At 47.8% G+C, this 26,482-nt stretch overlaps 1 protein-coding gene across 1 annotated transcript in view; it reads right to left on the bottom strand.

Moving 5' to 3' along the window:
- Nucleotides 1–25,955, bottom strand: part of FER1L5 (fer-1 like family member 5) — a 51,068-nt gene extending 25,113 nt beyond the window's left edge. Inside the window, exons 1-17 of the mRNA XM_028132721.2 lie at nt 25,870–25,955; nt 20,369–20,421; nt 19,725–19,816; nt 18,900–19,008; nt 17,712–17,766; nt 17,154–17,263; nt 14,666–14,794; nt 13,952–14,014; nt 13,161–13,211; nt 7,285–7,315; nt 6,315–6,430; nt 6,006–6,129; nt 5,513–5,565; nt 4,326–4,394; nt 1,755–1,798; nt 1,579–1,661; nt 1,414–1,508 (exon numbers count right to left, since the gene is read on the bottom strand). Coding sequence (XP_027988522.2) covers nt 1,414–1,508; nt 1,579–1,661; nt 1,755–1,798; nt 4,326–4,394; nt 5,513–5,565; nt 6,006–6,129; nt 6,315–6,430; nt 7,285–7,315; nt 13,161–13,211; nt 13,952–14,014; nt 14,666–14,794; nt 17,154–17,263; nt 17,712–17,766; nt 18,900–19,008; nt 19,725–19,816; nt 20,369–20,421; nt 25,870–25,954 — 1,362 coding nt within the window. The 5' untranslated portion in view covers nt 25,955. The remainder of the gene's footprint in view (nt 1–1,413; nt 1,509–1,578; nt 1,662–1,754; nt 1,799–4,325; nt 4,395–5,512; nt 5,566–6,005; nt 6,130–6,314; nt 6,431–7,284; nt 7,316–13,160; nt 13,212–13,951; nt 14,015–14,665; nt 14,795–17,153; nt 17,264–17,711; nt 17,767–18,899; nt 19,009–19,724; nt 19,817–20,368; nt 20,422–25,869) is intronic.
- Nucleotides 25,956–26,482: the final 527 nt, after the last annotated feature.

Genomic DNA, 26,482 nt, shown 5'->3' with positions numbered 1-26,482 from the left:
TTCCAGACCCCAGACACAGTGTTCCTGGAAACCTCTAGGCCAAGCATGTCAAACTCAAAGGCTAACACGGGCCAAATAAACAAGGTTGAAGTTTATGTGGGCCACAAAAAAGCAAAAGCTTCAATTTTCATAGAAATGTAGGTTTATTTCGATAGAGACATGCTGAATACAAAGGGCTGAAATAAATGAGTCACCATTAACATAAAATCAGAGAACATTTTAATAAAAATTAATATTTTTTCTTGAACATTAACTTACCAGACACTGAATAACTGCACAAATTAATAAGTGTAACGCAAATAAGCCTGTTTTTCTTGTTCTCTGAAAGCAAAATATTTCCTGTTGTGCACACCAAACAAGTCAGTCCAAGACTAATGACATGGCCATTGGCTGCTAAAACATTCGCTGCTAGTATTAAGGGAGGGAAATGGTTCGCCTGTGCCTAAGATGCATAAGGGAAATGAATGCAACATGTTTATAGTAATCAGTCATTAGTGAACGTTGTAGTTCGATATTAATAATTTTGTATAACAGGATATTGTAAAAATTAAGTTATGAAATTTTTATTAAAACATTTCTTACATACCGTTATATTGGCTGGCCCCAAAAATATTCGTTGTGGGCAGCATGTGGCCCGCCGGCCGTGAGTTTGACATGCTTGCTTCAGGCCCTGACTCTTCTTCTGCACCTTTTAGCTTGCTCCTCCCCCTCATGCATTTGGCCTGCAGATCCCATAAATGCTTCCTGCTGGAAGGGTACTGTGATAACTAGTCTGTGTTCTCCCTGCCTGGCCAATCAGAGCATGTCCTGTGCCTTGGCCACAGTGATTGGCCCAGGGGAAGCACATGTGACCTAAGGACACCAATGAGAATGCTTCCCTGGCCCTGTTAGAGAGTCCCGGGAACACAGTACCAGCATGGAAACCTGACTGCAGTGGGAAAGAATGAGGCCAGGGCTAGACAGCAGCGGAGATGAGAGATGGAGAGAGCGGGAGAGTCTTCTGATGGCATTGAGGTTCTGGCGCCTGCCTCTTCCTCACTCAGAGGCCTTCCAGCCCCATTCCCTCTTGTAAGTCAATTGGACTTGGTTTTCTGGCATTTGTCACCAGGTCTAAATAACCCCAGTGCATTTCTACATTTACCTTTGCTGCTTCTTTTGTCTCATAGGTCCTTTCCACCTGTTGAAAATCTTACCCAGGATCCCATCTCAGTGCCCTCCATCTGTTCCTTTCTTGTGCCATGGCACGCGTCCCACACATTCACGGCCATTTACATACAGGCTTCATGTTCTCTACCAGCATGTGGTGGACAGAAACCAGGGCTGGATCCTCCCCAGGCATCTCCCAGGCCCCAGTGCCTCACACATGGTCGGTTTTACCTCCTCTGTTCCCTAGAGTTGACATGAGAGGCTTACAGCGCCTTCTTCTTGGATCTGGAAAGGGGCCTTTTTACCCCCATGGAGAGTCAGAAAGCTGGGGCCAAAGCAGGGTAGGAAACCAGAGTACATTCCTGCAAGAAGAGAGGGTGAGAGGGCGGCCAGGTGCGAGAGGCACTGGAGGGGGGCAGGGGGGTTGCTTGCCTTCCATTTCTGCTCCGGTGGACGAGATCTGGTTGAGTATCAGGCTGACAGTCCCGATTTCACTCCAGAATTTGCCCTTGGGGCTGGAGAGAAACGCAGACTGCTGGCTGAGCCCCTGACCCAGCTCCAATTTCCCCCTCCCCGGCATGTTTTCCAGCCTCCACCTGGTTGCTCACCAGTCCCAGACTCTGAACTTGATGTAGCTGGAGAGGCAGGGGAGCTGCAGGGGGAGGCGAGAGACACAGTGGGTGTGTGTTCATGCTTGGAGGGTCCAGTCCTCACAGAGACCACACGCACTTGGAAGTCCTGGGTCCAGGTCCAAGGCCTGGCTTAGTTACCAACAAGCCATTAACTACAGCCAAGATGGATTTACCACGGGAGCTTCTGGACCCTAAGCTTTAGGACCCCTTCTTGCATGGGTCATTGCAAAGCCCTGGGAGAGGCTAGGGCTGTGTCTCATGATCATTTTGTATTATTGTTCTTCAAATGGCCCCCTAATTGCTTAAGCTCAGGACCCGGGAGACCTGGGGCCTCTGGGACTGTGGATTTCATGAGTACAGTCCTCACACAGCCCGGCATAGTATAAATACCAAACCCTCTCAAGGGGGAAGTCTTGAGCCTAGAATATCTCCATCATGTCAGCAGTTAACTTCAACCAGTGGGTCATCTATCTCCATAAAGAGTAAACAACAATGGCTATCCATGGAAGGGGGGGGGGGGTGTCCCATGTCCCCCGACCTGTACTGAATGATCTCCTGTACCAACTGAGTCCCAACAACCCCATTAGCTAGGTGCTATTCTTAGTCCCATTTTCAGACAGGAAAACTGAGGCACAGAGAAGCTGAGTTCCTGAAGTTCTCACGTTAGGTGTGAGGGCCGAGGCAGCCTCAGAGCTCCTAACAACACTGCCTAAGCCCAGTGAGGGCTGGGACTGTCCCTATTTGCAGACAGGAAATGAGGCCCAGAGAAGCAGAGGGACTTGTTCAAGGTCACACAGTAAGGGGTGGAGTCAGGATTGGAATCCATGCTTCTGAGTCATAGCTCTACTCTGCTACCGGGTTCCTTTAATTAAGACAACAAAAAAGTCCATGTTTAAAACAGCTGTCAGGTTGAGGCCTGAGTAGGTCCCCTATCTTCTCAGCCAAGGCCTCCTCTTCCCCCATAGCAGTTCCTGGGGCCCTGCTGGGATCCTTCCAGTTCTCCATTCTCCTCGTGCATTCCCCCTTTGCTGTGCAGGCTGGGGGCCAAGGCGAGGTAGGGAAAGGCTTTCCAGTTGAACAGCTGGGCATTAAGAAATGAGGAAATTACCCAGGTGAAGGAAGGATGTTGAAGTGGAGACATGCGCACCAGCAGGCACCCAGGTCTTCCAAAGTTATGAATCCACCAAATTCAAATTCATGGGTAAACTACCTTTCCAGCTTCCCTGTTGGAAATTCTCCTCTCACTTCCTTGCCTTGGCTCCCCTCCTGTCCGGGGGCCCCTGGACTATAAAGTGCCCCCCCCCCCATTTCAGTAGCGCTCCCCCTGCTGTCTGCCTTGCTGGGGCCCTGACCAGCTGGCCTCAGAGGCTACCGTTTGTGCAGGGTGACTACATCCTGCCACATCAGAGTGAGGCTCACACCTTTCTGCTGCATTTCCAGAGGACCAGTAATAATCAGGCCTGCATCCAAGCGGTCCCAGTCCTGGACATCGTGTCCTGTCAGAAATGGGTGAGGGCCCAGGGGATGCATGGATGCCTTTAACTGTTGGAAGGCCTCTTCAGGGATGGAGGAGGCCTGGCCTGGGCCGCTGGCTCTGAGCCTAATGGCAGCTGAGCATCTGAGGCTCCTGCCTCATCACAGGTGAGGGTGAGCTTGACAAGGGTGGGGGATGAACTTGGCCCTCTAAACTCTCATCCTACTTTAAGAGACTATAAAATCACCTAAGGAGGTAGGGATTACGTGGAATGGTTAAAAATGATGACTCACTAGGAGGCAGACTGGGGAAGCTTCTAAGAGAGTGAGGAGGAGGTTCCAAAGGAGGGAAGAGGGGAGTTCTTTAGTTAATTTTGTCTCACAAATGTAAGATAAGGAACCCAAACACTCTCTGGGTGGCCGAATAGATGGCGCCCTGAGTTCTGTGCCTTGCGCTCATGAGAGTGCTCAGGTTCCCTCAGACTTGCCTCCCCTCGTTGTGCACACGGCTCTTGGAAGCCTGGCTGCCAGGGCTTGAAGAGAACCGGCATCCACACCATTGACAAGTGACCGAGAAGGACTGCAAGGCTATAAAAATCAGGCCTCAGAACGCCACACAGAAGAGCCTCTTGGGCATTTAGTGTAGGAACCAATAGCCCAACCACATGTAGCCCAGAATATGGGCCCATGGTACCTCTAGGCCATCAACAAAGAGCTGACATTCTATTCTGGGCATTTGGCCTAGGAGATAATTCATACCACAGTTTAGAACGAGTCTTACATTAAATAACAAAACAATCTTCACGGTTGTTTTGTTATTTAATGTAAGTGAAAGGACACATTTAAGTTTTCTGGCACGGTCAGTTGAATGGCCCACTTATTTATTAATCCTGGATGTAGTAAGGTTTTCCACAATAGTCCTGGGCTTCCTCGTGCTCCCTATCAGGCAGAGCCCTCCCCCCTCACGTGCTTCTTGGCCCCCCCTTCCACCACACTGATACACACACCAACATCCAAACATCCTTTCCGTTTGTGGGGCAGGGGAGGAGGGCAGGCATGATGGGATGGTAATACCTGAATCTGTAAGGTCAGGATCTGGTTCCAGATCGGGTTCTCGGTTTGGGTCTTCACCTGTGTCTTCAGCTGGGAATATCCCAAAGCAGTGTCAGCGCCAATCTGTCCCCTGCTCCCTCCACAGGCCTCACCTTCCAGCCCTTCGGGTCTGCCCACAGAAGGACGCTGTCTGTAGCCCATGGGACTCCCTTGGCCTAAAGACACTTGGACAACTTCTCATCAGCTACAACTTTAGTCCTTTGTGCACCTACCCAGGTTCCGATTCCTTAACACTTAGATTGTGTTAGATAAACTCTAAGATCCCAACAGAAAAGTGGTCAAAACAGCCCCAACAGCAGCAGCACACATGGCCCCTCTTCTCGAAGCATCATTTTAAAATCTAGTGTTAATCTAAGCAGTCATGTCAGAGGACTCAAAGGGTAGTTGGACTGGTTAAACTTTGTAATACACACTCAGAAAAACACTGACATATTAAAAATTTTGAAAATATGTTTCATCTATCGCACAAGATCATCTTATCTAGATCCTGAATCCAAACCATGCTCAGAGTGGTGGTTCTAAGGTATGTCCACCAGTTTGTTGGCACCACTTTCTTCAAAAGGTGAACACTAACTAACCCCTCCCCTTATATATAGGCTGGATTTAATGACTTCTAATAGGTAGAACATGGTGGAAATGATGGTTTTTAAATTCTGAGACAAGCCTATTTAACGTTAGCCCAGCATTCACCGAATTTGAACATAGGATCCTTTTTGCACAAAGCATCCATCAGCACACTTTGGAAAATGCTACTCTGTTCATAGAGGTCCATGGAATGTCAGCAACTCTCTTGCTAGAACCCTCAGTTTATAAATGAAGGGACAGAGGCTCAGAAGGGATGGCGCCGGGTTCAGTGAGGCTCATTTGCAGCATGTTGCTTCATTCAGTCACTCACTCATCAGGCATTTGTATCTTTGGTTTTCAGGGGGCATCTTCTCCACGCTGGGCACTGGGCACAGCTCTGGGAGGCAGTGGCTAAGCCATGGCTCCACCTTCACAGAGTTCCTGGTCCAGTGGGATCACATGGCCCTTTAATGGAAGAACTGGGAGATGATTCCTGGGGTCCTGCCTACCAACCGAGTCTTACCCCCACACTATTTCTTTCTAGGTGACCATTTCTCTAAGCCACACACCCTTTCTACACTTACCTTTTCCCCAATTAGTTCCACTTCCAACATTGGACTCACTAAATGGTGTTTCTCTGTAAACAAGAAGTTAAAAGATTTCTGAGACAGCATTTTTTTTTTTTTTTTTTTTGAGGACAAGGAAATGGAGAGGTGATAGAACAACGTAAAACCCTCCCCCATAATGTGGTTTGGCGCCCCCTGGCAGGACCTCTCCCATTTTCATTGTCTCTGTGTGTGCTGTTCTGTGTCATGACCCATAAAGGCAGAGGGATGGGGCTGGCATAGTGAACTTCTGCTCCTGAGTATCAAAGACAGGTCAGGAATATACAGCCCAATTTAATGGGTGTGATGGGGCCTCCATAAAACTACTCTTGGTGGATTTTAGCTTCACCCTCTCCTTCACCCCAGGTCTTAGATTAGTGTCCATATGGAACAGGCAAACCCCATGGGGACCTAGGGTGCCACCACGTAGGGCACCTCAGAATTGCTTCCTCCCTGCCACCCTGACTCTCACTGAGGTGAAGGTCCTCTGCACAGTAGATGAAGAACTGTAAGTAGGCCAGGTTCATCGGGACCATTGTTGACTTCAAGATGTGAATTTTGGTGTCATCAGCATCATAGGGCAGCTTTTGATCTACCTAGAGAGACCAGAGAGCTGACAGGGTCAAAGTTGCAGGGAGGTCACGGCCAAGGCCACTGGGGGGAATAAGTGGACAAGTCTGAAGTGACACCGTGGACAAATGAAAGCATGTGAAGGCCCAGGGGTGCCCCACAGAAGCAGTCAGGGTAGGAAGTGTTACTTGGGTATGGGGGGCAGCCTCACCAGGGCTTGGTCTCCCACACCGAGAGCACAGATGGTGACCTTCAGGTAGCCTCTCACACCACTGTTGGGTTCATTTGGCTGGCAGAGGCCTAACCACCTCCTGTGGAGTGCGTGACCTGGAGAGGCAGAGGGTCCATGGGAGACCAGCTTCCAGTCTCCATTATTCTCCCCTGAAACCAAGCTTTGTTTGTGTGGGAGAGGGGTGTGCAAACATGTCTCATATATTGGTTGCTATCCAGTAGTAGGACAATGAGAGTCACTCCTACCATTAAGCCAAGATAGTGCACTCACCAGGCTGCCTGCTAATGCCGTTAGAAAACAGGGACCCCTCTTTCTCATTCTGGGAACATACAGTTGTTACTATCCTGGTCTGAGAAAGACAAGAATTCTCCCCAACTTTAAGTCCCAACGTTAACCTGGTATGTTATGGCCAGGTCACAGAGGAAATCTCTGCTCAAACTTCAATTCCCCAATGAACTCAAAAATAGAAAGTCAGTCCAAGGCTGGCCCTGGCCAGGTAGCTCAGTTGGTTGGAGCGTCATCCCGATACTCCAAGGTTGCAGGTTCAATCCCTGGTCAGGGCACATATAAGAATCAACCAATGAATACATAAATGGAACAACAAATCAATGTCTCTCTCTCTCTCTCTCTCTCTCTCTCTCTCTCTCTCTCTCTCTCTCTCTCTCATCAATAAATAAATAAATAAAAATTTAAAAAAAGTCAGCCCAAGGCTGCATTAAAATATTAGCGTTTGACCCAAAGGGATTTCTTCAGTTTTAAAGAGAAAGATGTTCTTATAAAACAAGATAAGATGCCATGAAGTACCATAAAATATTATCAAGTATGGAAGATAATTCACACCCTTGAATACTCTCCCCATATGTTGAACATACAGAGATTTTGTGATGTTTTGACACATGGCCTGGTCTTTCTTGGAAGGCACACATATTTGCAACAACTATTTACCTACCTGGAGAATGGTAGATAAAACCAATATCTGTCTGAAAAGACAAGAGTGGAATAAAGATTAATTAGCACCTCCCGCCAAGATTTGTAATACCAGCTACGCTGATGACAATATTAGCCACTTGACCTGCCCTAACTTTTTAAGTCTTTGCAACAAGCTAGAAGTTGGTCCATGTCTCCTCTATTCTACCGAGGAAGATAGTGAGTTTGAGGGAAGTGATCAGTCTTCCAGCTGGTAAATGGGGAGGCCTGGATTGGAAGGACACTTAACCACCACGCAGCACTGCCTGGCAACACAGCATTGGCCCTGGGTGTGGGAAGGGCTCCTCTTGTCTGGGGAAGAGAATGGTCAAGAGAGTTGTTGGCAGAGAGACTATGAGTTTTCCCTTTTCCTGTGAGAAGGTTTCTGACTGAGGCTGGAGGATGTGGTACAGCACTGATGTACTATGGAGCAAGGCCACCCCTGTAGCTCACATCTAAAGGGTCCACAGAGCAGTCCCCAGATCCTGCATGTTAGGCCTGCTTTAAAACCATACCCCCTTGGATCGAGTAGGCAAAGATTTCTTAGATGCAACAACAAAAGCACAATTCATAAAAGAAATCTGATAAATTGGGCTTCATTGAAATTTAAAAATCTTCTGCTCTCTGAAAGACACTATCAAACAAATGAAAGGACAAGTCATATACTGGCAGAAAATATTTCCAAATCGTATATCTGATAATGGACTTAAGAATATAGAAGACAATTTCAAGACTCAATAGTAAGAAAACAACCCAATGAAAACAAGCAAAAAATTTGAACAGACATTTTGAACAGATAAAGAAGATATATTCAAGACAAATAAGCACATGAAAAGATGCTCAACATAATTAGTCATCAGGGAAGTGTATCACCATGAGAAACAACTACACATAATTAGAATGACTAAAAAAAAAAATAAGATGTACTATATCAAGTGTTGATGAGAATGTGGAGCAACTGGAACTCTAATATACCTCTGATGGGAATATAAAATGATAAAGCTTGTTTGGAATTTTAGAAAAACACCATTAAGAATTTTCTTTAGCCCTACCCAGTTTGGCTCAGTGGATAGAGCATCGGCCTGTGGACTGAAGGGTCCTGGTCAAGTGTACATATCTCGATTGCAGCCCTGGTTGGGGCATGTGCAAGAAGCAACCAATAGATGTGTTCTCTCACAATGATGTTTCTCTCTCTGTTTCTCCCCCTCCCTTCCACTCTCTCTAAAAATCAATGGAAAAATATCCTCGAGTCAGGATTAACAAAAACAACAACAAAGTTAACCATACACCTACCATTAGAGCTAGTCATTTTACTTCTATATATCTACTCCAGAGAAATTAAAGCATATGTCCACTCTAAGATTTATACATCAACTAGAGGCCTGGTGCATGAATTCGTGCATGGGTGGGGTCTCTCAGCCTGACCGGCGATTGTGGCCGATTGTGGTCGATTGGGCTGGTCAGCCAGGGGAGGGACCGCAGGAGGTTAGCTTGGGAGCACACTGACCACCAGGGAGCAGCTCCTGCATTGATCATCTGCCCCCTGTTGGTCAGTGTGCATCATAGCAACCGGTCAACTGGTTGTTCAGTTGACTGGTCATAATGGTCACTTAGACTTTTATATATATTATAGCAGCTTTATTGTAATAGCCAAAAACTGAAAATAATCTAAATGTTCATCAACAGATGAATGGATAAACAAACTGTGGTATATCCATACAATGGAATACTACTCAGCAATAAAAAGAAATGAACTATTGATATATGCAATGTGGATGAATCTCAAAATAATTATGCTGAGTGAAAGTAGTCAAACAAAAAAAAAGTGCATGCTGTATGATTCCATTTATATGAAGTTATAGAAAGTACAAAGCAATCTGTAGTTACAGAAAGCAGAGCATTGGTTGCCTGGGGATGGGAGGGGGTGAGTTGGGGGTTAGAGGCAAAAACTACAAAGGGACACAAGGAAACTTTTGGGGATGATTGATGTGACAGGTATGTTCATTATCTTGATTATGACGGTGGTTTCACGGATGTATATGTATTATTTAATGTATCAAATTATATATTTTAAATGTGTATAATTCATTATATGTCAATTATACCTCAATAAAGCTGGAAGGAAACAAAACTCAGTCACCCCTAGAAAAACACCCAAAACTTCAGTCATCCCTAATGAAGCAGTAGATCTAGGCAGTGGTCATCAATAGCTGTTACCAACATAAAAAGAGAGACCAACAGACATTCTGTGCCTCCTGCTGAAGTCATCTTGCCAAATAATTGACCCAAGTCTGGTGAAGCCTCCCTCCCTGGGCAGAGGGACCTGAGAACTGATGCTCTGGAGATGCAATCAGCAAAATCCAGAAGGGGCAGCGGGAGGGGGACTCTATAGGACAAATTTGTTTCTTTAATAAATAAATTGAAAGGAAAAGGGGGGATGGGACCGACAGGATAAAAGAGTCCTGATAATACATTTTAAGCAACTGCAATGTATGCACCTGGTTTGGTTCCTGGTTTGAGCAAACTGTAAAAGGAATTCACAAGACAATTAGGGGAATTTGAACTCCAAATTAGAAAGGTTTTTAATTAGATGTGATAGTCATATTTGTTATGCTTAATAAGGTATGTTTTAGAACTACACACTGAAATGTTTGAAATTAAACTGTCATGTCTGAGATCTGATTCAAAGTAATTCAGTGGGGCTGGAGCAACGGGCTGGGTGTGGATAAAAACCGATTGCAATGAATCGGTGAAGCTGAGTGATGGGGAGGTGGAATTTATACTATTCTCTCTACTTGTGCGTATGTTGAAAATTTCCAAAAAAGTGACCTATTTTTTTAAAAAAGCTCAGGTTTTTTTCTGCCCTCTGTATTTTACTCAGCAATTCATATGATTGGTTATCCTCTGAAAATTTCACAGTGGCCTTTGTCTAAGGTGACCAGACGTCCCGCTTTTGGCGGGACAGTCCCGATTTTTAACAATTTGTCCCGCGTACCGCGGCGTTTTAAAAAAGTCCCGATTTTTGGAAAGAATGCACGACAAGCTAGGGAACGGCGGGAGAACGGGAAGGGAATATACGGTTTTTGGCGGCCATGTGGCTATTTAGCCAGAATATGAGTTTTATATTATTTTTGTTAATTTTATAATGTTAAACTTTAATAATAACAAATAATTGTTGAGAACTGCTTATCAAAGTTCGCATTGTTGATCAGTTGTTAGAATTCGACCACCATTGTTTGGACTTAATGAACAATGGCATATTTTGGGATTGGCAACGACGAAAACATTTTGTAACTGTCTCTCAGACGATACACATCGTACTGCGTGCTAGTGAGCTAGTTAAACAAGTGATGTCATTACAAGTCAGCTATTCAGATAATTTAGGTAAGTAATTTACTTATTTATTTCATAAATACATAAATTCTCTTGAATTTAGCAGACAGTACTCGTATTATTTATATTTTATAGTAGCGGCAAAAAGTCTAGCGCCGGCCTTGAAAGTGACACGACTTACGTTACGGCAAATTCAGAGGAAAAATAATACAAGTTAGTATTGTTATTATTTAGAAAGAAATATAGGATTAAAATAATTTTTAAAATATAGTTACTTTATAACAATCAAATTAATTTAATTTATAAACTAACAATAAAATATGTTCATGTAATTATGTACCTACTTACTGTGTTTTTAAGCAATATGTATATAATAATTTATAATATAATTTTAAATTATTTTTTTTAGATTTTTAACATAATGAGTAAGAAAAGAGGATGCAAATTCAACGATGATCTAAGAAGTGAATTTCCTTTTATTAAAAAAACCAAAAGCGATTACACCCCGCCCCCCCCCCCCCCCCCCACCGGGCCGAAACCGGTTTGGCTCAGTGGATAGAGCGTTGGCCTGCGGACTCAAGGGTACCAGATTCGATTCCGGTCAAGGGCATGTGCCTTGGTTGCGGGCACATCCCCAGTAGGGGGTGTGCAAGAGGCAGCTGATGGATGTTTCTCATCAATGTTTCTAACTCTCTATCCCTCTCTCTTCCTCTCTGTAAAAAAATCAATAAAATATATTTAAAAAAAAAAAAAAGGAACCCCCCCCCCGCCCCCCGGTCAATGGTGTCCCGCTTTACCAATGTTAAAATCTGGTCACCTTACCTTTGTCAAAAGCCTGCACTGTGGCTTGGAGAGTAAGATGGGGGGCGGGTGGGGGGGAGGGGGAGGAGGCAGTTCATGACTGTTCATGTGCTTATTACAAGTAGTGAGAAAGTAACTTAACTTTAATTTGTCCTAAGTTGGCCTTTTCCAAGGGTGATGTTGGGCATATTCTCTATCTTTCCCCTGTACTTAGTACTTTAAAAATGCTGTTTTTATGCCAACCAGTCTGGCAGAGTAAGGGATGGAGCCAAGAAATTAGTTGACAGGGCCTCAAAAGTCCGACAACAACTTTCGGAATCCTGGGCAGCCGGCTACAGACCTTAACTGGACCTCCTGGCTTCTCCCTCTAGTCGGACCCTCTTAATGCTCTTCCTGGCACTCATCTTTGGCCCAGGCATCCTAAGAGCCTTTTCTTCCTTCCTCCAAAACCACATTCAGGCAATTGCCAACAGATATATAGGGAAAATGATGCTATTCCAGACCTACACTAGATATCATCCCCTTCCTCAATCACCGATTAAATAGGGACATTGCTACTAGTACATCCCACCTAACCACGAAGAAGTTACAGAAGAGCGAGATCGGCCTCCTCCATCAACCTCAGCTTATAGGAAGCCCAGCTTACAGGAAAAAACAAGACCGGCTGGAATGTTAGGCACATTCTTTATTCTGTGCTCCATTATAGTCAGCTTACGGCTCTCGCCCCTCCCGGCTGTTTTCCTGTTATTCTCATTACAGATTTCAAAAGACATCAATAGCCTTACCCAGTTTCCAAAGGACCACCTACACCCGCCCTCCCACCTGCACCTGGTCGTACCGGTTACTCTGACCTTTGCGGTAGACATAAATATCCCACTCCCCTTCCTCTGGCCTGCTGATGGCATTTTGTTCTCAGCCCTTCTGTCACAAATGTAACAATAAATTTAGAATCTTTACCACTTCCGGCCTCATGTGTTCCTCCTGCAGCGACACTAACAGGTGAAGCGCTTTTTGTGGGTTGCCAGGTTTAATACAGATGCCTGCTTAAATTTGAATAAAAATACAGATGCCTGCTTAAATTTGAATTGCACGTACACAATGACTACTTTTCAGTATACGTTTGTCCCCTGCAATATTTTGTGAGGAGCCATGCAGTGTTTGGGACATACTTCTATTTACAAAGTGCCTGCTGTTTAACACTCAGATTTAATGGGCATCCTGTCTTTAACCTGGCAATCCTACCTCTTCTGATCTTCCTGGATTTGGGGAATCTTTGCGCAGCCCTTTGTGATGTGCAAACTTTCCTCATCTCAGCCTGTGTCTTTCCAAAGCAAACCTTTCGCTCTGTCCTCACAGGTAGCAGCCTTTCCGGTTTCTCCGACAATTAGGTTGGCCTTTTTGGATCCTCTGCTTCCATTTCCTGGAGACAGAGGCTTGACCTGTATCTCATTATAAGTGTGGGGACGTCAACATGGCACCCAGCGTTCTCAGGAATGTGATGTGCTTTAATCCTCACAGCAACCCTGTGGCTGAGGAAGTTATCATCCTCATTTACAGGAAGCAGAGGCTCAGAATGCCTTGTCTAAGTCACCCAGTAGGTAGATGGATTCAAAGCTGGATCTTTCGCTCGAGAATCCAAGTCCTTTCCTGGCCTTGTGGGTGGAGCCCAGGGTGGGTGGGTCTCTGTGACCCTTCCCCAAACCTCCCCCTTCCTCCAGTGCTCACTTGGAATCTGCCGATCTCCGAATTGGCTCTTATCGCTGAGGCGTTCTGCACCTGCAGGGGAAGGGCCAGAAAGAGGTCAGTTCACACAGCCCAGTGTCCTCCGCGCCCAGGGCAGGACCTGCAAGGGCACATCCCAGTAGCTGGTTCTGCACATCCACACAGGTTTCTTCTCGTTGTCAGAGAAACCCTGTGGGGTTCCGGTTTTTAGCTCCATTTTCCTGATGAGGAAATGGATTAAAGAGGCCAATTCACTTGCTCAACCCAAAGATCAACACAAAGCCAGGTGTGGCACTCGACTCTCACCACCTGCTGTCCTGGTGTTTCCTGTGTGCCTGTGTTCCCACCAACGTGGAAACTCTTTGAGGGGTGGCCTCCTCCTTCTCCTCAGCTCTGTGCTGGGACATACGAGGCATCTGATAAACACATGTTCACCACTGTTCCCGGGCTCCCTCTGGTAGAAGAGTGGAATGTGCCCCCTCGAGAGGATATTAGGGGGTCCTCTGGTGGCATGAGAGAGCCCTGGCACATGGGGAGATGCTGCTTTGTTTACCTCAGTGTCCAGGTCAGGGCCTAGCAGTTGGCATTCCATAGTTGCTGAATGAATGAATGAATGAATGAATGAATGTGGGTCTGGGCCGCAGGAGAGTGAAGAAGGTGGTGGAGATGCTGCCCTGGGGTCAGAAAGACCATCTGCAGTGACTCTGGCTCTAAGGGTGGGGCTGGGGGGACTGAAGTGCTTCCCTGGATTGAGGTGGGACGAGAGAGTGGACCCATCTTTTCTGGTTCTTTACCTGGATTAAGATGGTGTAATCGAAGAACTTTGCAGGAACTTCATGGAAATTCTGGAAGAAGATCTGAAGGACAGGATGGGGATGGAGTTGGTTCTCAGTGAGCCCAAAGGCTCAGAGTGGTGGGCTTCTTCCTGTCAGGTGCCCATTTCCGTATCCCTCTGCGTGTACTGCCCTCCCGCTCCTCCTCAGGAAGCAGGGGCCTGCCGGCTCCTGGAGGGTTTCCTGCCTGGATAAAGGGCGGGGTGGGGGTTCCAGAGAACCTGTTGTGAGCAGCCGGAGGCCCAGCTAGGGCCCTGGAGTGGAGAGTGGAACCTCTGTCTCCTTCCAGATTGCCCTGTCAGTCCTCTCCACCACCACTCCCCGCTGCAGTGAGAACTTCCTTTCCCAATGCAAACCTGGCTCTGTCACTCTCCTGCTTCAGTCCCTCTGTGGCTCCCAAGTGCCATTCATGACAGACCCCAGTGCATTGTGCAGGCTTCCCTCCCCTCATCTACAGTTCTATCAATCATTCCCGCAAATTGTCCATCGGTGGTCCCAGTGCCAAGCACAGTGCTCCCCCCCCCACTCTGTAGGTGCTCAGTGAGTGTGTGTGGAAAACAGGAAAACACTCCAGTCAAGGAGCAAGCTGGCTGCCTGCCTGCAGGAAATGCCCAGCGCGCCAGGCTCAGTTGGCCGAAGTGCCCCATTCAGCCCTGAAGGGCCCGTGCAGCCCACCTCGTTGAAGAAAGGGTTGTTCCCCATCTTGGTGCGTGTGTGGTTTTGATGGCCTCCAATGACCACCTTCACCAATGGCTTGAGGTCGTTGCCCATGAGCTGGCGGGCTTCAAACACCTTCACTTGGACCTGCCGGGGACAAAACGAGACCCTGATGTTGGGGACTTGGGCTCCCCTTCTCCCACAGGGGTTCTCTCTAAAAGATCCAAATGTTGTGATGAGAAACATCTGCTGTGGAGAGGAGAGCCCACAGGGAGAAGGCTGGCAGGAGCTGGACCCGCCTGCCTGGAGACAAGCCTGGCGATGGCCGTGACTCTGTTTCCTTCTGGGAACTGTCACCTCCACTGCTTTGTCCTGGTCATCTTGTGTGGATTTCGTTTTTCTTATCCACTGGTAAGGGGCTTGTTACAGAATAAGAAAAACAGTCTAATGTTTCTGTGTGTTGTTGTTTTTCATTAATCCTCACCCGAGGATATTTTTCCATTGATTTTTAGGGAGAGTGAAAGAGAGAGGGGAAAGACAGAGAGAAACAGTGATGTGAGAGAAACACATTGATTAATTGCCTCCTGCATGTGTCCCAAACAGGGCCTGGGCCGGGGAGGAGCCTGCAACAAAGGTACATGCCCTTGACTGTAATCGAACCCGGGACGCTTTGGTCTGCAGGCAGATGCCCTAACCACTGAGACAAACCAGCTAGGGCTCTGTTTGTTGATTTTTACTTATTTATTTTTCTTTTTTATAATTTTTTATTGATTTGAGAGAGAGGATGGAGAGGGAGGGAAGGAGGGAGGAAAAGAGAGAGAGAGAGAGAGAGAGAGAGAGAGAGAGAGAGAGAGAGAGAAAGAGAGAGATCAATGCAAAAGAGAAACATTGATTGGTTGCCTCCCATACACGCCCAGGCCAGGCATCTAACCCACAATCTGGGTTATGTGCCCTGCCTGGGAATCGAACTGGTGACTCTTTAGTGCATGGGACAATGCTTAACCAGCTGAGCCACACTGGCCAGGGCTGATTTTATTTATCTATGATCTTTTTAAGGAATTTAAAAATTTTAAGTTTCATGTAGTTGAATCTACAATCTGTGGTGTAATCTCTGCTTTTATGTACTTTACCAAGACTCAGTAAAGAGACTGTGACATCTGAGCCTAGAATTAGAAGCAGGAGGGATAGGAGCAACTTGGAGCCACATAAGATCCAGGCTGGCGGAGCCGGGGTGGGAGGAAATAGTGATGGCAGTGGAGAGCAGTGCACAGTCTTGGGAGCTTGCCCCCTGACTATAGGTAGTAAATAGTATACAGGGCTCCCAGACCAGGCTGTGGGTCCGATCACTCTCCATGAGATCGCCTGTGTCTCCATCAACTCCAGGACTAACACATCCGCAACTACCTGAGCACCAGAGACAAGAGTGGGCCAAACCAGGCTACCAGTCCTCATGCCAGCATCTTGTCCTTATCACTATGCCATAGGGAGGGGAGTGACAGGCACACTGATATTCTTCTCTCCTGTGGTAAACTAGCCTGGTGAAAACGGATGGGGCCAGCAGGGAGAGGGAAGGAGTTTCAAAGGCAGCACGTGCAAAGGCCTGGCGGCTAGAGAGAGGCTTGAGATGGGGACGGTGAGTTGTTCAGGATGTTAGAGCAGCGTGGCAGGGGCAGGGGAGAGAGAGGGTAGCTTGGAGGGGCAGGCTTGGTGTATCTAGGAGCTGGGAAGCCATTGTAAGGAGTTTGGCTTTTGTCCTGGGGACATTGGGGTGTACTTATTTTTAAGGACATTTTTAAGCAGGTGGGTGGCTGATGAGAATGACATCTCTGAAAGACCGCTTTGACTGAAGAACGGACAGGAGAGAGCTGGGAGCCTGGTGTTTGGTCCAGGGAAGTGATGGCTCAAGCCAAGGAATGGAAGTGGCGACGGAGAAGTAGGAGCAGTCGGGTGGCATTAAGTTAGCGTTGGCCTTGGCCAGCGGCTGGATGCAGGGAGTGGGGTGAGGAAGAGGAGTCGTCAAGGTGGAATCCCAGCCTCCTGAGCCAGTGGCAGGCTGAGGCAGGCAAAACCGTGGCAGAAATGTCAGGTCACAGGCTTCAGATTGAAGGGAAGTTGGGGGTTGCAGAATTCACAGTAGAACCCATGGACCTTCCCACAGATCCACTCAAACTCCCTTCAACCTCTCCCCTTCAGCTCATTTGACCTTGGATGTGGCTAGCCCTATGTTGTCAAGAATCCCGTGGACTCGTTCTGCTGTCTCCCCGGCACCTGCCAGGACCTGCCGGTACACAGCCATCAGTGCCTCCTATTGCTCCACTGGGACTGGCTCTAGCTTCAGCTATGTGCAGACGTTCTCCAGAGTGGCCCCTGGATGAGCAGGGATGCGGTGAGAATCTAAGGACCTGTAGCCCGGTCTGAAGCTCCAACCCTCTGCCACAACCTTGTGGAGAGGTGGGATAACTTGGGAACACCATGAGGTGTCATGCAGATTGCATGGGCTTTCAACCTGAAAGTGCTGCGGCTTTGAGGACAGCTCCTTGTGCACAGCGTAGCTGGGGACCATCAGCTTCTGCCTGGCTGCTTCTAGTGCCGTTACGCCCAGGAGGTCTTCATCCCCTGGGGAAACACAGTCCAGGGTGAGCTCTCAGGGCTGGCTCAGGACATGGAGGTATTTCCCCCATTTTATTATTCTATCCACAAAGACTAGTTTCTGACTGAAAATATGGCCAAGACCTGATAGGGACACATGTCTGCCCCAGAACATTCCATGGACCCCCCCCACCTATCCTTAGTAACCCCGGGCCCTACTCTCCACACGTGCGGGCTCTTGGAAATGGCCATCCTTAGCTCTCCCTGCATCCCATAGAGGATGCATGTGTAGAGATGACAAATGGACATATTGAGGGGACAGATAGCCTCAGCTGTGTCTGGGGATCTGGCCTCTAGACCCTAACCTGGTCACAATCCTTCTGTAGGCCTCAAGGGTTGGGTCTTGAAGGTCCCAAAATGCCCATCCAGCTATAGCTTGGGGAAAGGCAGGGGTAAGCTCCATGAAAAGCCATACCTGTCTTCTCAATATCCTGGTTGGTCATATGGGCCACATGTAGGGTGATAGTGCACTACAAGGCAAAGACAAGGGAGCTATACGCCAGACCATGCAACCCTTGGCCAAGTGCCAGCACTGAAACCCAGCCCAGACTGGTGGGCTCATGCCCAGTTCTCCAGGGTGGAGTGGTGCTGGCCATATTGCAATGCCACACCATGGGGCCTTGTGCAGTCTGGGGTGCAGGGAGGTTATAAACTGGTGGTTATATACTGAGAAACGGAATAGGCAAATGGACAATAGCCAGAGCATATAGAAAAACAGAACTCTGCCCACCATCTGCAGCACGCAGCCCAGGAAACCAAACCAGTGTCTACAGAAACCAGCCCAGACGCAGTGTGCTATAAATCAGACTGACAGGAAGCCAGACCACTAGCTCTAGCAACAATCCAGGAAGCAAACAACAGTGATCAGCCCCAAATGGCCAGGACTTGATTAATAACTGCAACTGCCCTAATTTTTGTCCCCACTTCCAGCTTAGGACTAATCGGAGAAAGCCAAATGTGCACCCTAACCAATCACATAGGATGCCCAGCTTCTAGTGACATCACTTACAGCTTTCCCAGGCCAACAACAACCCATCCACACGCACCGGGAGTCTCCCCTTTTTCTGCTGTAGAGTTTTCCCTCTCCTCTGCCTGCCTTCGAGTCTCTGCCAAACCCACGTGATGGTGGCTGACTCCCTTGCTGTAGCCAGTTCTGAATACATAGCCTTTGCTGGCTCTCATCTGGTTGGTCTTCGTCTGTTTCCACGTGGCTTAGCCACCTCCTCTGTAAAGCCTTCCACGACCTCCAAGCAGAATCATTCATCCCCTCTTGACCTCAGTGACCTAGCTCTTTTCACTCCTGTGCACTGTGCTGTAGCACTTGTGATCGTGAGTGGTGCCTACTCCAATAGACTGTGGGTTTCATTCATTTTAGTATCCCAGGCCTAGCACAGTCGCAGACACCCAGCAGATGATCACCTAGATAGTCTAAGTGGGTGGGCGGGCGAGTAGGGAAGTCAGGGAGAAGGTGGCAGTGTGATGGGACCCCTGAGGGCAGGACGCAGTCTCTGGATGAGGTCACGGGCCCTCTGCTGGAGCAGAGTAGTCCAGTTTCTCAGGTTGTCACCAATCCTCCAACCACCCTTCCTGGGACCCAACTCACATCTGTGGGCTTCATGGAATGGTTGAGGAGGGTCAGGTCCTTCACAAAAAGAACTTCTCTTGGTTTTACCACCAAGGGCTTGAGCAGTATTGTGACCAAGCCAATGAACCTGGGGAGATAAGGAGCAGGTATGGGAGCCTGAGCCAGGGGAAGGGGTGTCCTTCCCTGTCCCAAGCAGGCCTTTATCTAGAGATGGTTTTCTCTCCTAGAGGCTGTGTTTCCCATAGAGGGGCCGAAGGAAGAACGCAGTGATGGGGAGCAGCCATGAGAGGACCCAGGATCTCGAGTCTCTGGGAATTGGCTTTGGGGCTCCCTGGGCATTGGGCACCCTAGTTACTGGCTCTGCCTGCCAACCCACCCTTCCCAGAAGCTCTGCTCCCACACTCATCCTGAATGGGAACTATGCCAAATAACAGCTGATTGGGCAACTGATTGGACTGGGGGTGGACACCTGACTGAAACTAGGCCAATTAGATTCTTTCTTGTAGAAATATTGACCTAGGATACCATAGCTTCCATCTCAGTGGATGTCAGTCTCAGCTGCATGGGGCCTTGATGGGATAGACAAAGAGACGCAGAGGTTTGGGAGTCCTGTGGCTTCAGAAGAGACAGGCTGCTCCTGAGCTCCTAGGCTCCTTCCTAGTTCTAGTTGATCTTCACTCCTAGCCTCACTACCCTTCCACAAGTCCCCCCCCCCCCCCCTTTTTTTTTGAAGTAGCTGGCTGGGGTGGGTTCTGGTCCGTGTGCCTGAATTATGGATTAGAGGCAGGAGACTTGCTGTAGCTTTGTTAGGGAGTCAGGCTCCTGTGCCGCTCTCCATCTTACCTTCCTTTCTTTTCTGAGCACAAGTCCTGAAGGATGACTTGCAGGACAGAGTCATTCTGTAGGGGGTGGTCCCAGAGGTGCCAAATTAGGGTCTGTGGGAGGCACAGAGAAGTCAGCATCCCTTCTCTACCCTCCCCTTCCCATCCTTCCAGGACAATAGGCTAGCACAGTGTTTCTCTCAAGCTGAGGACCCTCCCTCAAGTCTAATTTCCTCAGAGGATGGCATTTGCTACCAGGGTGCTGGGCATCCTCCCTGGGCCTCCATAGCTTGAACAGCAGTGTCGTGGGCATGTTAGTTAAGAGGTTTGGGGACCAAGGGGTAGTGGGAACGTGGATGGATGGAAAGTGAGCAGAGATCCTGCACAGGCAGCCTTGTCTCTGCTTCAGGTTTCTGGGGACATCAGGGTGGCCAGGTTGGACAGGACGGACTACACCATGGTCCATCCCCAGAGTGGGGAAGAAGGGCCAGAGCAGCGGTGGGCAGATGTGGCTGCTGCGGCCCTCAGGCCTTCACAGCCTTGTCGGCTGAGAGGCTACTCCCAGGCCAAGATGCCCAGCCTTGGGAAAAGCTGGTGAGGCTCCATGTCCTCTCCCTCACTATTGGGTGTCACTGCCTCCTCTGGGCTCGCCCTGGTACATCTTACTTCGTTCCATGTGGGGTTATTTCCTTCCCCCTCAGAAGTTTTCTTCTTGACATCTGCAAAGACATGAAGTGGCTGGTATTGGGGACAGGAAATATTTCAAAGTCTAGGTTCCAGTGGGGTAAAGAGAGGTGGGAAGCTCTAAAAATCTTCGAGTCACCCTGGCAGTGTGGCTTAGCTGGTTGGAGGGTTGTCTTGTACACCAAAAAGTCACGGGTTTGATTCCCGGTCAGAGCACATACCCAGGTTGCTGGTTAGATCCCTAGTCCAGCACATGTGGGAAGCAACCAATTGATGTTTCACTCTCACATCAATGTTTCTCTCTCTCTCTCCCTCTCCCTTCCTTTTTCTATAACATTAATAAAAGCATGTCCTCAGGTGGACATTGTGAGGATTAAAAAAACACACAAAAGATAAATCTTCAAGTCTATAATGGCAGGTGTGAAATGGCACTGATTCCTTCTTCCTCGGGGGTTTCAGAATTTCTCACTTTTTATAAGCGTGACATCAGCCCTGGTGACAGATAATGTTTTGTGTTTGTTTCTGTCTCTTCCTGAGTACATAGTTCCCAGCCATCTTGCAGCCAGGTGGGGCCATGTACTGGCCAAAGGGGCATGGGAGACACGTTCACCACTGCCAGGCCTGGCTCCTAAAACCTCCCACGAGGCTCTCCATTCTCCTTCTCCCTACTGCCCAAATCCACACTCACCACCTGCTGGCAGGGGGACTTTGCAGCCACAGAAGCAAGCAGCTGGTCTCTAAACCACTCAGCAGAGCTGCCTGACAGTGCCATCCACACAGGGCTTACAGCAAGAAATCAACTTTTATTGTGTTCTGGCACTGAGATGCAAGGGTTTATTTATTCTCAGAGCAAAGCCTAGTGTACCCAAAGAGACATCCCAACACGCTGATAATGGGTTAAAAGCTCTTTATCTGCTAAATCCCCCTCCTCCAGAAATATCTTTAGCAAAGAACAGTCTGTGGCCCTGAAAAGAACCTCTACGTTGTTACATTACTTGTTACATTACTTTAAGATTCTTCTCATGGTGGGGGCTGTGGGGAGAGAGAGAGAAAGAGAAAGAGAGAAAGATAAATGGAAGGAATCGCATGCTTGCCTCATGTCTCTCTTAGAAAGTACTGTCCTTTGTTTTTGGCCCCAGTCTTCTCACTCCCCACGTACCCTGGAAAACCATCTTTCTATACTCTTCACCAATAGATGGTTCATTTTTCTTTTTCTTCTTCCTCTTTTAATCCCAGCTCTTTGTTATGAAGATACTGGTGTCCTGGTGCACGGATTTGTGCACATGGAAAGAAAATTAATTAGAAGGTGGCCGGCAGGGCAGGACTGGGCGAGACGGGCCGGACATACCCTGGAGCCAACTTCCCATGGTCCCTTCCCAGCCGGCTGCACCTGGGGCGGTGCTGCAGCTTGAAGGGCATCTGCAGAGTGAGCAGGGTCCCTGCAGTAGGTGGGGTCCCTCAACCTGGCCTGCAGGGATTGGGCTGAACCCGGCTCTCTGACATCCCCCGAGGGGTCCCAGATGCAAGAGGGCAGTTCTTGGGTGACGCAAGAATCTGGCTCCCTCCTCTCTGGTTCTGGGGTGTGTCACCCGAGAACTGCCGCTGCCAAGTCACCGCAGCTCAAGAGCTCCTGCATTGAGTGTCTGCCCCCTGGTGGTCAGTGTTCATCATACCTACCGGCCCGTCGGACGGTCGGATGGTTGCTTAGCCTTTTACATATATAGATAAACGCTTTCATTCTCTCTCATAACCCTTTAACGCCCTCCCTCCCACCTTTCTTGGACTTTTTTCCTTATCTATTAAAAATGGAGACAATAAAACTTCCCTTATTTGCCTCATGCATTTGTTGTGAGGAGCAAAAATCATTATATTTATGAAAATATAAATTTTTGTTGATTATAAAAGTAATTAATATTCTTGGGCAATTTTCAAAAGTTGTAGAAAGAGTTGTTCATATATTATCTATTAAAGTCCTTACATTGGGACTTCCAGTACACACAATCTCGCCTTGTCCCACAACCACATCAAAATTACAACTAAACTACGGAACAACCATCATTGGGAACTGCCTGAAATTGAGCTGAATGGAAGTCCTACAGGTAAGGATATAAAGAAGCCCCATCGAGACTGATCGGAGGGCCAGAGACTCAGAACAGGCTGGTCCCACACACAAATGTGGCAGATAAAAACCTGAAGGAATATCTTGGCTGTGGAGGTCACCCCTGAGGGGCGAGGGGTCCCAGCCCCACACCAGGCCCCTCAGCCCAGCGTTCCAGTGCTGAGAAGAGAAGTCCCCATAACTTCTGACTGTAAAAACCAGTGGGGATTGAAACTGAGTGAGACAGAGGCTGCTGGAGTCCACAGCATTCCTCTTAAAGGGCTCACACACTGCCTTACTCTGACTCACTTCCTCTGAGCTGGGGCAGGGAGAAAGTGGTAGGGTGGGGGTGGCAGGCAGCAGCTTGAAAGGCACCAGAGACTTATGGGGAGGAACTTAATTGTCTGGTATCAGGGTGAGAGCTGGAGGGATAGCTTTCTCCCAGGCAGAAGTGCTGGCAGAGGCCTTTTCCTTTGATGAGCCCTCCCCCAACAGAGCAGGCAGATGCCACATCTGAGACTCCATCAACCTTGTTAACACTATCTCCCTCCACACACACACTGGTGATTCCCTGAGGCCCTGCCCCACCCAAATTTCAAGCCCACCCATGCTATTTCCAGTGGCTTTTCCATACAAATGGCCTATCTTGGCTCATGCTTCAGATTTTCCTAAATTCTCTAAAACAAGCAGCATCTGGTCTCAGAGAGCCCTGTACCTCTAGCTAAGTGGCCCCAGGCCTGGCACTAGCAGCAGCCAGTCTTGGTTCCCAGCTTGATCTCCCCTGGGTACCTCCAAGCCCAGCACAAGTGGCAGCCATTTGCAGATTGCTTTTTAGCTCATGCCATGTGGCTCTAAGCAGGACACAGGCAGCGGCTGACCTTGGCCTGCACATCCTGGGGGCCCCAGAGCCAGCACACCCAGTGGACAGCTTCAGATCACGTTGAAGCACCATCACCAACCACTTCCACAAGCAAGACACTCAAGGGGTGGACTCAGTGGGCATCAGTGTCCTGCTGAAATAAGTCTTGCTCTGTAGGGTGGACCCTTGCACAGCAAGGTGGGTGGAAGTCGGTGGTCAGTAGTCACAGCCAGTCCTTGCAGCTGATTGGCCTGGATAAATACTTTTCATTGACATGCCAATAGCAATCAGAGCTCAGCTACAAGAGGAGGGTGTATAACCCACACAGGGGCAGGGTACACCTCAAGTACTCAGCTTCGAGGAGGCTGTGCCACTGGACCCTAACAGACACCTGCCACATTAGGCCATTCTACCAAGCCTGGGAGATGTAGCAGCTCCACCTAATACATAAAAACAAACACAGGGCAGCTGCCAAAATGAGGAGACAAAGAAACATGGCCCAAATGAAAGAACAGAACGAAATGCCAGAAAAACAATTAACTAAAATGGAGGCCAGCAATCTACTAGATGAAGAGTTCAAAACACTGGCCATAAGAATGCTCAATGAGAGGGAAGTAGGACTTCAACATGGCGGCTGTGGTACTGGCTTCTAAGGTGACGGCCTGGCCTGGGGCGGGCGAGTTGAAGAGGGTGGTGTTCGCTCTCCCTAAGAGCCGTCAGCCAGAACCGTGGTCAGTGGCGGCAGCGGCATTCAGGTTCTAAATGGCTTCTAAGAAGTTGGATGAGGATTTCCATGGGACTTTCAGTTACCTTAATGATGTCCCATTTAAAATAGGAGACAAATTCAAAACACCAGCTAAAGTGGGTCTACCTATTGGCTTCTCCCTGCCTGATTGTTTGCAGGTTGTCAGAGAAGAATAGTATGACTTCTCCTTGGACAAGAAAACCATTGAGTGGGCTGAAGATATTAAGAAAATCCAAGAAACCCAGTGGGAAGCAGAGTGTAAGGCTGAGGAAGCAGAAGCTGAAGTGAATTCTAAGAGTGGCCCCAGAGGGCCATAACAAAATGAGCTTCTCCAACACTCACAGCACAGCCACAATGCCACCTCCTATTAGCCCCATCCTTGCCACCTCACCACACAATAGCAGCATCACCCGACTTGGGTCAGCAGCAGTGCCATGAAACAGAAAGTTCTCAGCCCACCCCACACAAAGGCAGATTTCAAGTCTGCTCACTTTGAGTGTGAAGAAGACCCATTTGATAACCTCGAGTTAAAAACTATTGATGAGAAGGAAGAACTGAGAAACATTCTGGTAGGAACCACTGGACCCATTCTGGCTCAGTTATTGGACAGTAACTTGCCTAGAGACAGCTCTGGGTCTGTGTTACAGGATGAAGAAGATAAAAAAAATATGAACAATAAAATGGCAATAAATAAATATCTACCAACAATTGAATCTAAAAAACAAGATAAACTAACAAGCAGAACAGAAATAGAATCATAGATACAGAGAATGTTTTGACAGTTGCCAGATGAGAGGGGTGTTGGGAGGGGATGGGTGAAAAAGGTGAAGGGATTAAGAAATACAAATTAGTTGTTACAGAATAGTCATGGGAATGTAAAGCATAGGGGATATAGTCAATAATCTATATATATATAAAGCCCTAATATGCAAATAGATCAAACCGTGGAACAACCAAACAACCAGTCGCTATGACATGCCTGACCACCAGAGGGTGCGCACGGAATGTGGCGGGCATCGGCGGCAGGATGGTGGAGCAAGTGAGCGGGGGCACCAGACCAAGGCAGGGTGCTGGTCGCTGTCATGGGGCAAGCCTCTGTTGCTTACTGAAAATTCTTTGCTCCTGCACGCTGTGGTCCCACTGGCTGCAGGCAGACAGGGGACTGGGGGCCATGGGGGGAGGGACCGGGTAGGGGCACGGAGGATGGGCCAAGACCTGCCCCTGTGCCCACCACAGCCTCTCGGCCCACAGTTCCTTTCAAGGATTTGTGCCCTCGGGCCCCTAGTCGTATAATAACTATGTATGTTGTCAGGTGGATGTGAGATTTATCAGGATGATCACTTATTAAGTATGTAATGTCTAATCACTGGGGTATACACCTGAAACAAATACAATAATGTATGTCAACTGTAATTGAAAATAAAAAGTGATTTAAAAAATAATAAGATAAAATCCTCACATTGATCCTATGAAGCAGGTACTTTTTTTTCTTTAAACTTGAGTTTGTGGCATAACCCTATTTCATAGAAGCTTGAGAGTAATAATTTGAGAAAAGTATTAATCTTCTCTTTTTTCCATAACCATGCCTTAGTAAAAATGTCAGAATAAAAGAAATAATGGTAATAAAGATAAGTTATGAAAGAACTGGAGGGTGTCCACCTTAGCTTTCTGTCAGACAGAGCATCTTTCACATAATAGGGCACCAATAATCCTATTTTTTTTCATTGAATACGTGTTGCCTCTTGGGGCGTCTCTCTCCCATCCAGACTCCTGGTGCTTACCTCTGAAGTAGACAGACACACAGGGTCTGGGTGGGGGGGTTAGGGGCGGGTTAATCTTGGCAGACTTCACTACAACACGCAACATGTTGGCGACTTCTTTCCTCCAAAGCTTCCTTCTTCGAGCACCTTTGTCCGGGCTAGTGGACCCCTGAGTCTGTTGCTTAGCAATAGAGGTGATGTCACAAAGATGGATAGTTCCCCGTTCTGGGGAGGAATCAAGGGGAATGAGAGGAGGAAGAAATCAGGGCATGAAGTCAGGGGCTTGAGGTGACTAGGCCCCTACCAACAAAACAATATGACTTTTCATTTCCTCTTTCTTTTCTTTATCCTTTTATTCTATCCTTCTGGTTTCAAGATCAGATATAAGGATAATATTTTCTCTTTATACAAGCAAGTTATCTGCAGTGAATTGTTGCCAAGGTCTTACAATTCAGATGAGAAAATAAGAGAAGCGAGGCAATCTGAGCAAAGTGATAGGAAAGTAAAAGACTATTTCAATCATGTTTTAGGAGAAGTCCTGCCTAATGTGTAAGCAAACATTTAGGCCTTCTTTCTTCAGAAGGAAACCTAAGTTCAGATATGAGTCTCTCTTTAACAAAGGAAATTAGCTCTT

The sequence above is a fragment of the Eptesicus fuscus genome, chromosome 16 (genome assembly GCF_027574615.1).
Source record: "Eptesicus fuscus isolate TK198812 chromosome 16, DD_ASM_mEF_20220401, whole genome shotgun sequence".
Lineage (NCBI taxonomy): Eukaryota > Metazoa > Chordata > Mammalia > Chiroptera > Vespertilionidae > Eptesicus > Eptesicus fuscus.
The sequence above is the reverse complement of the archived record's forward strand: the minus strand, read 5'-3'. Positions and strand labels throughout refer to the sequence as shown.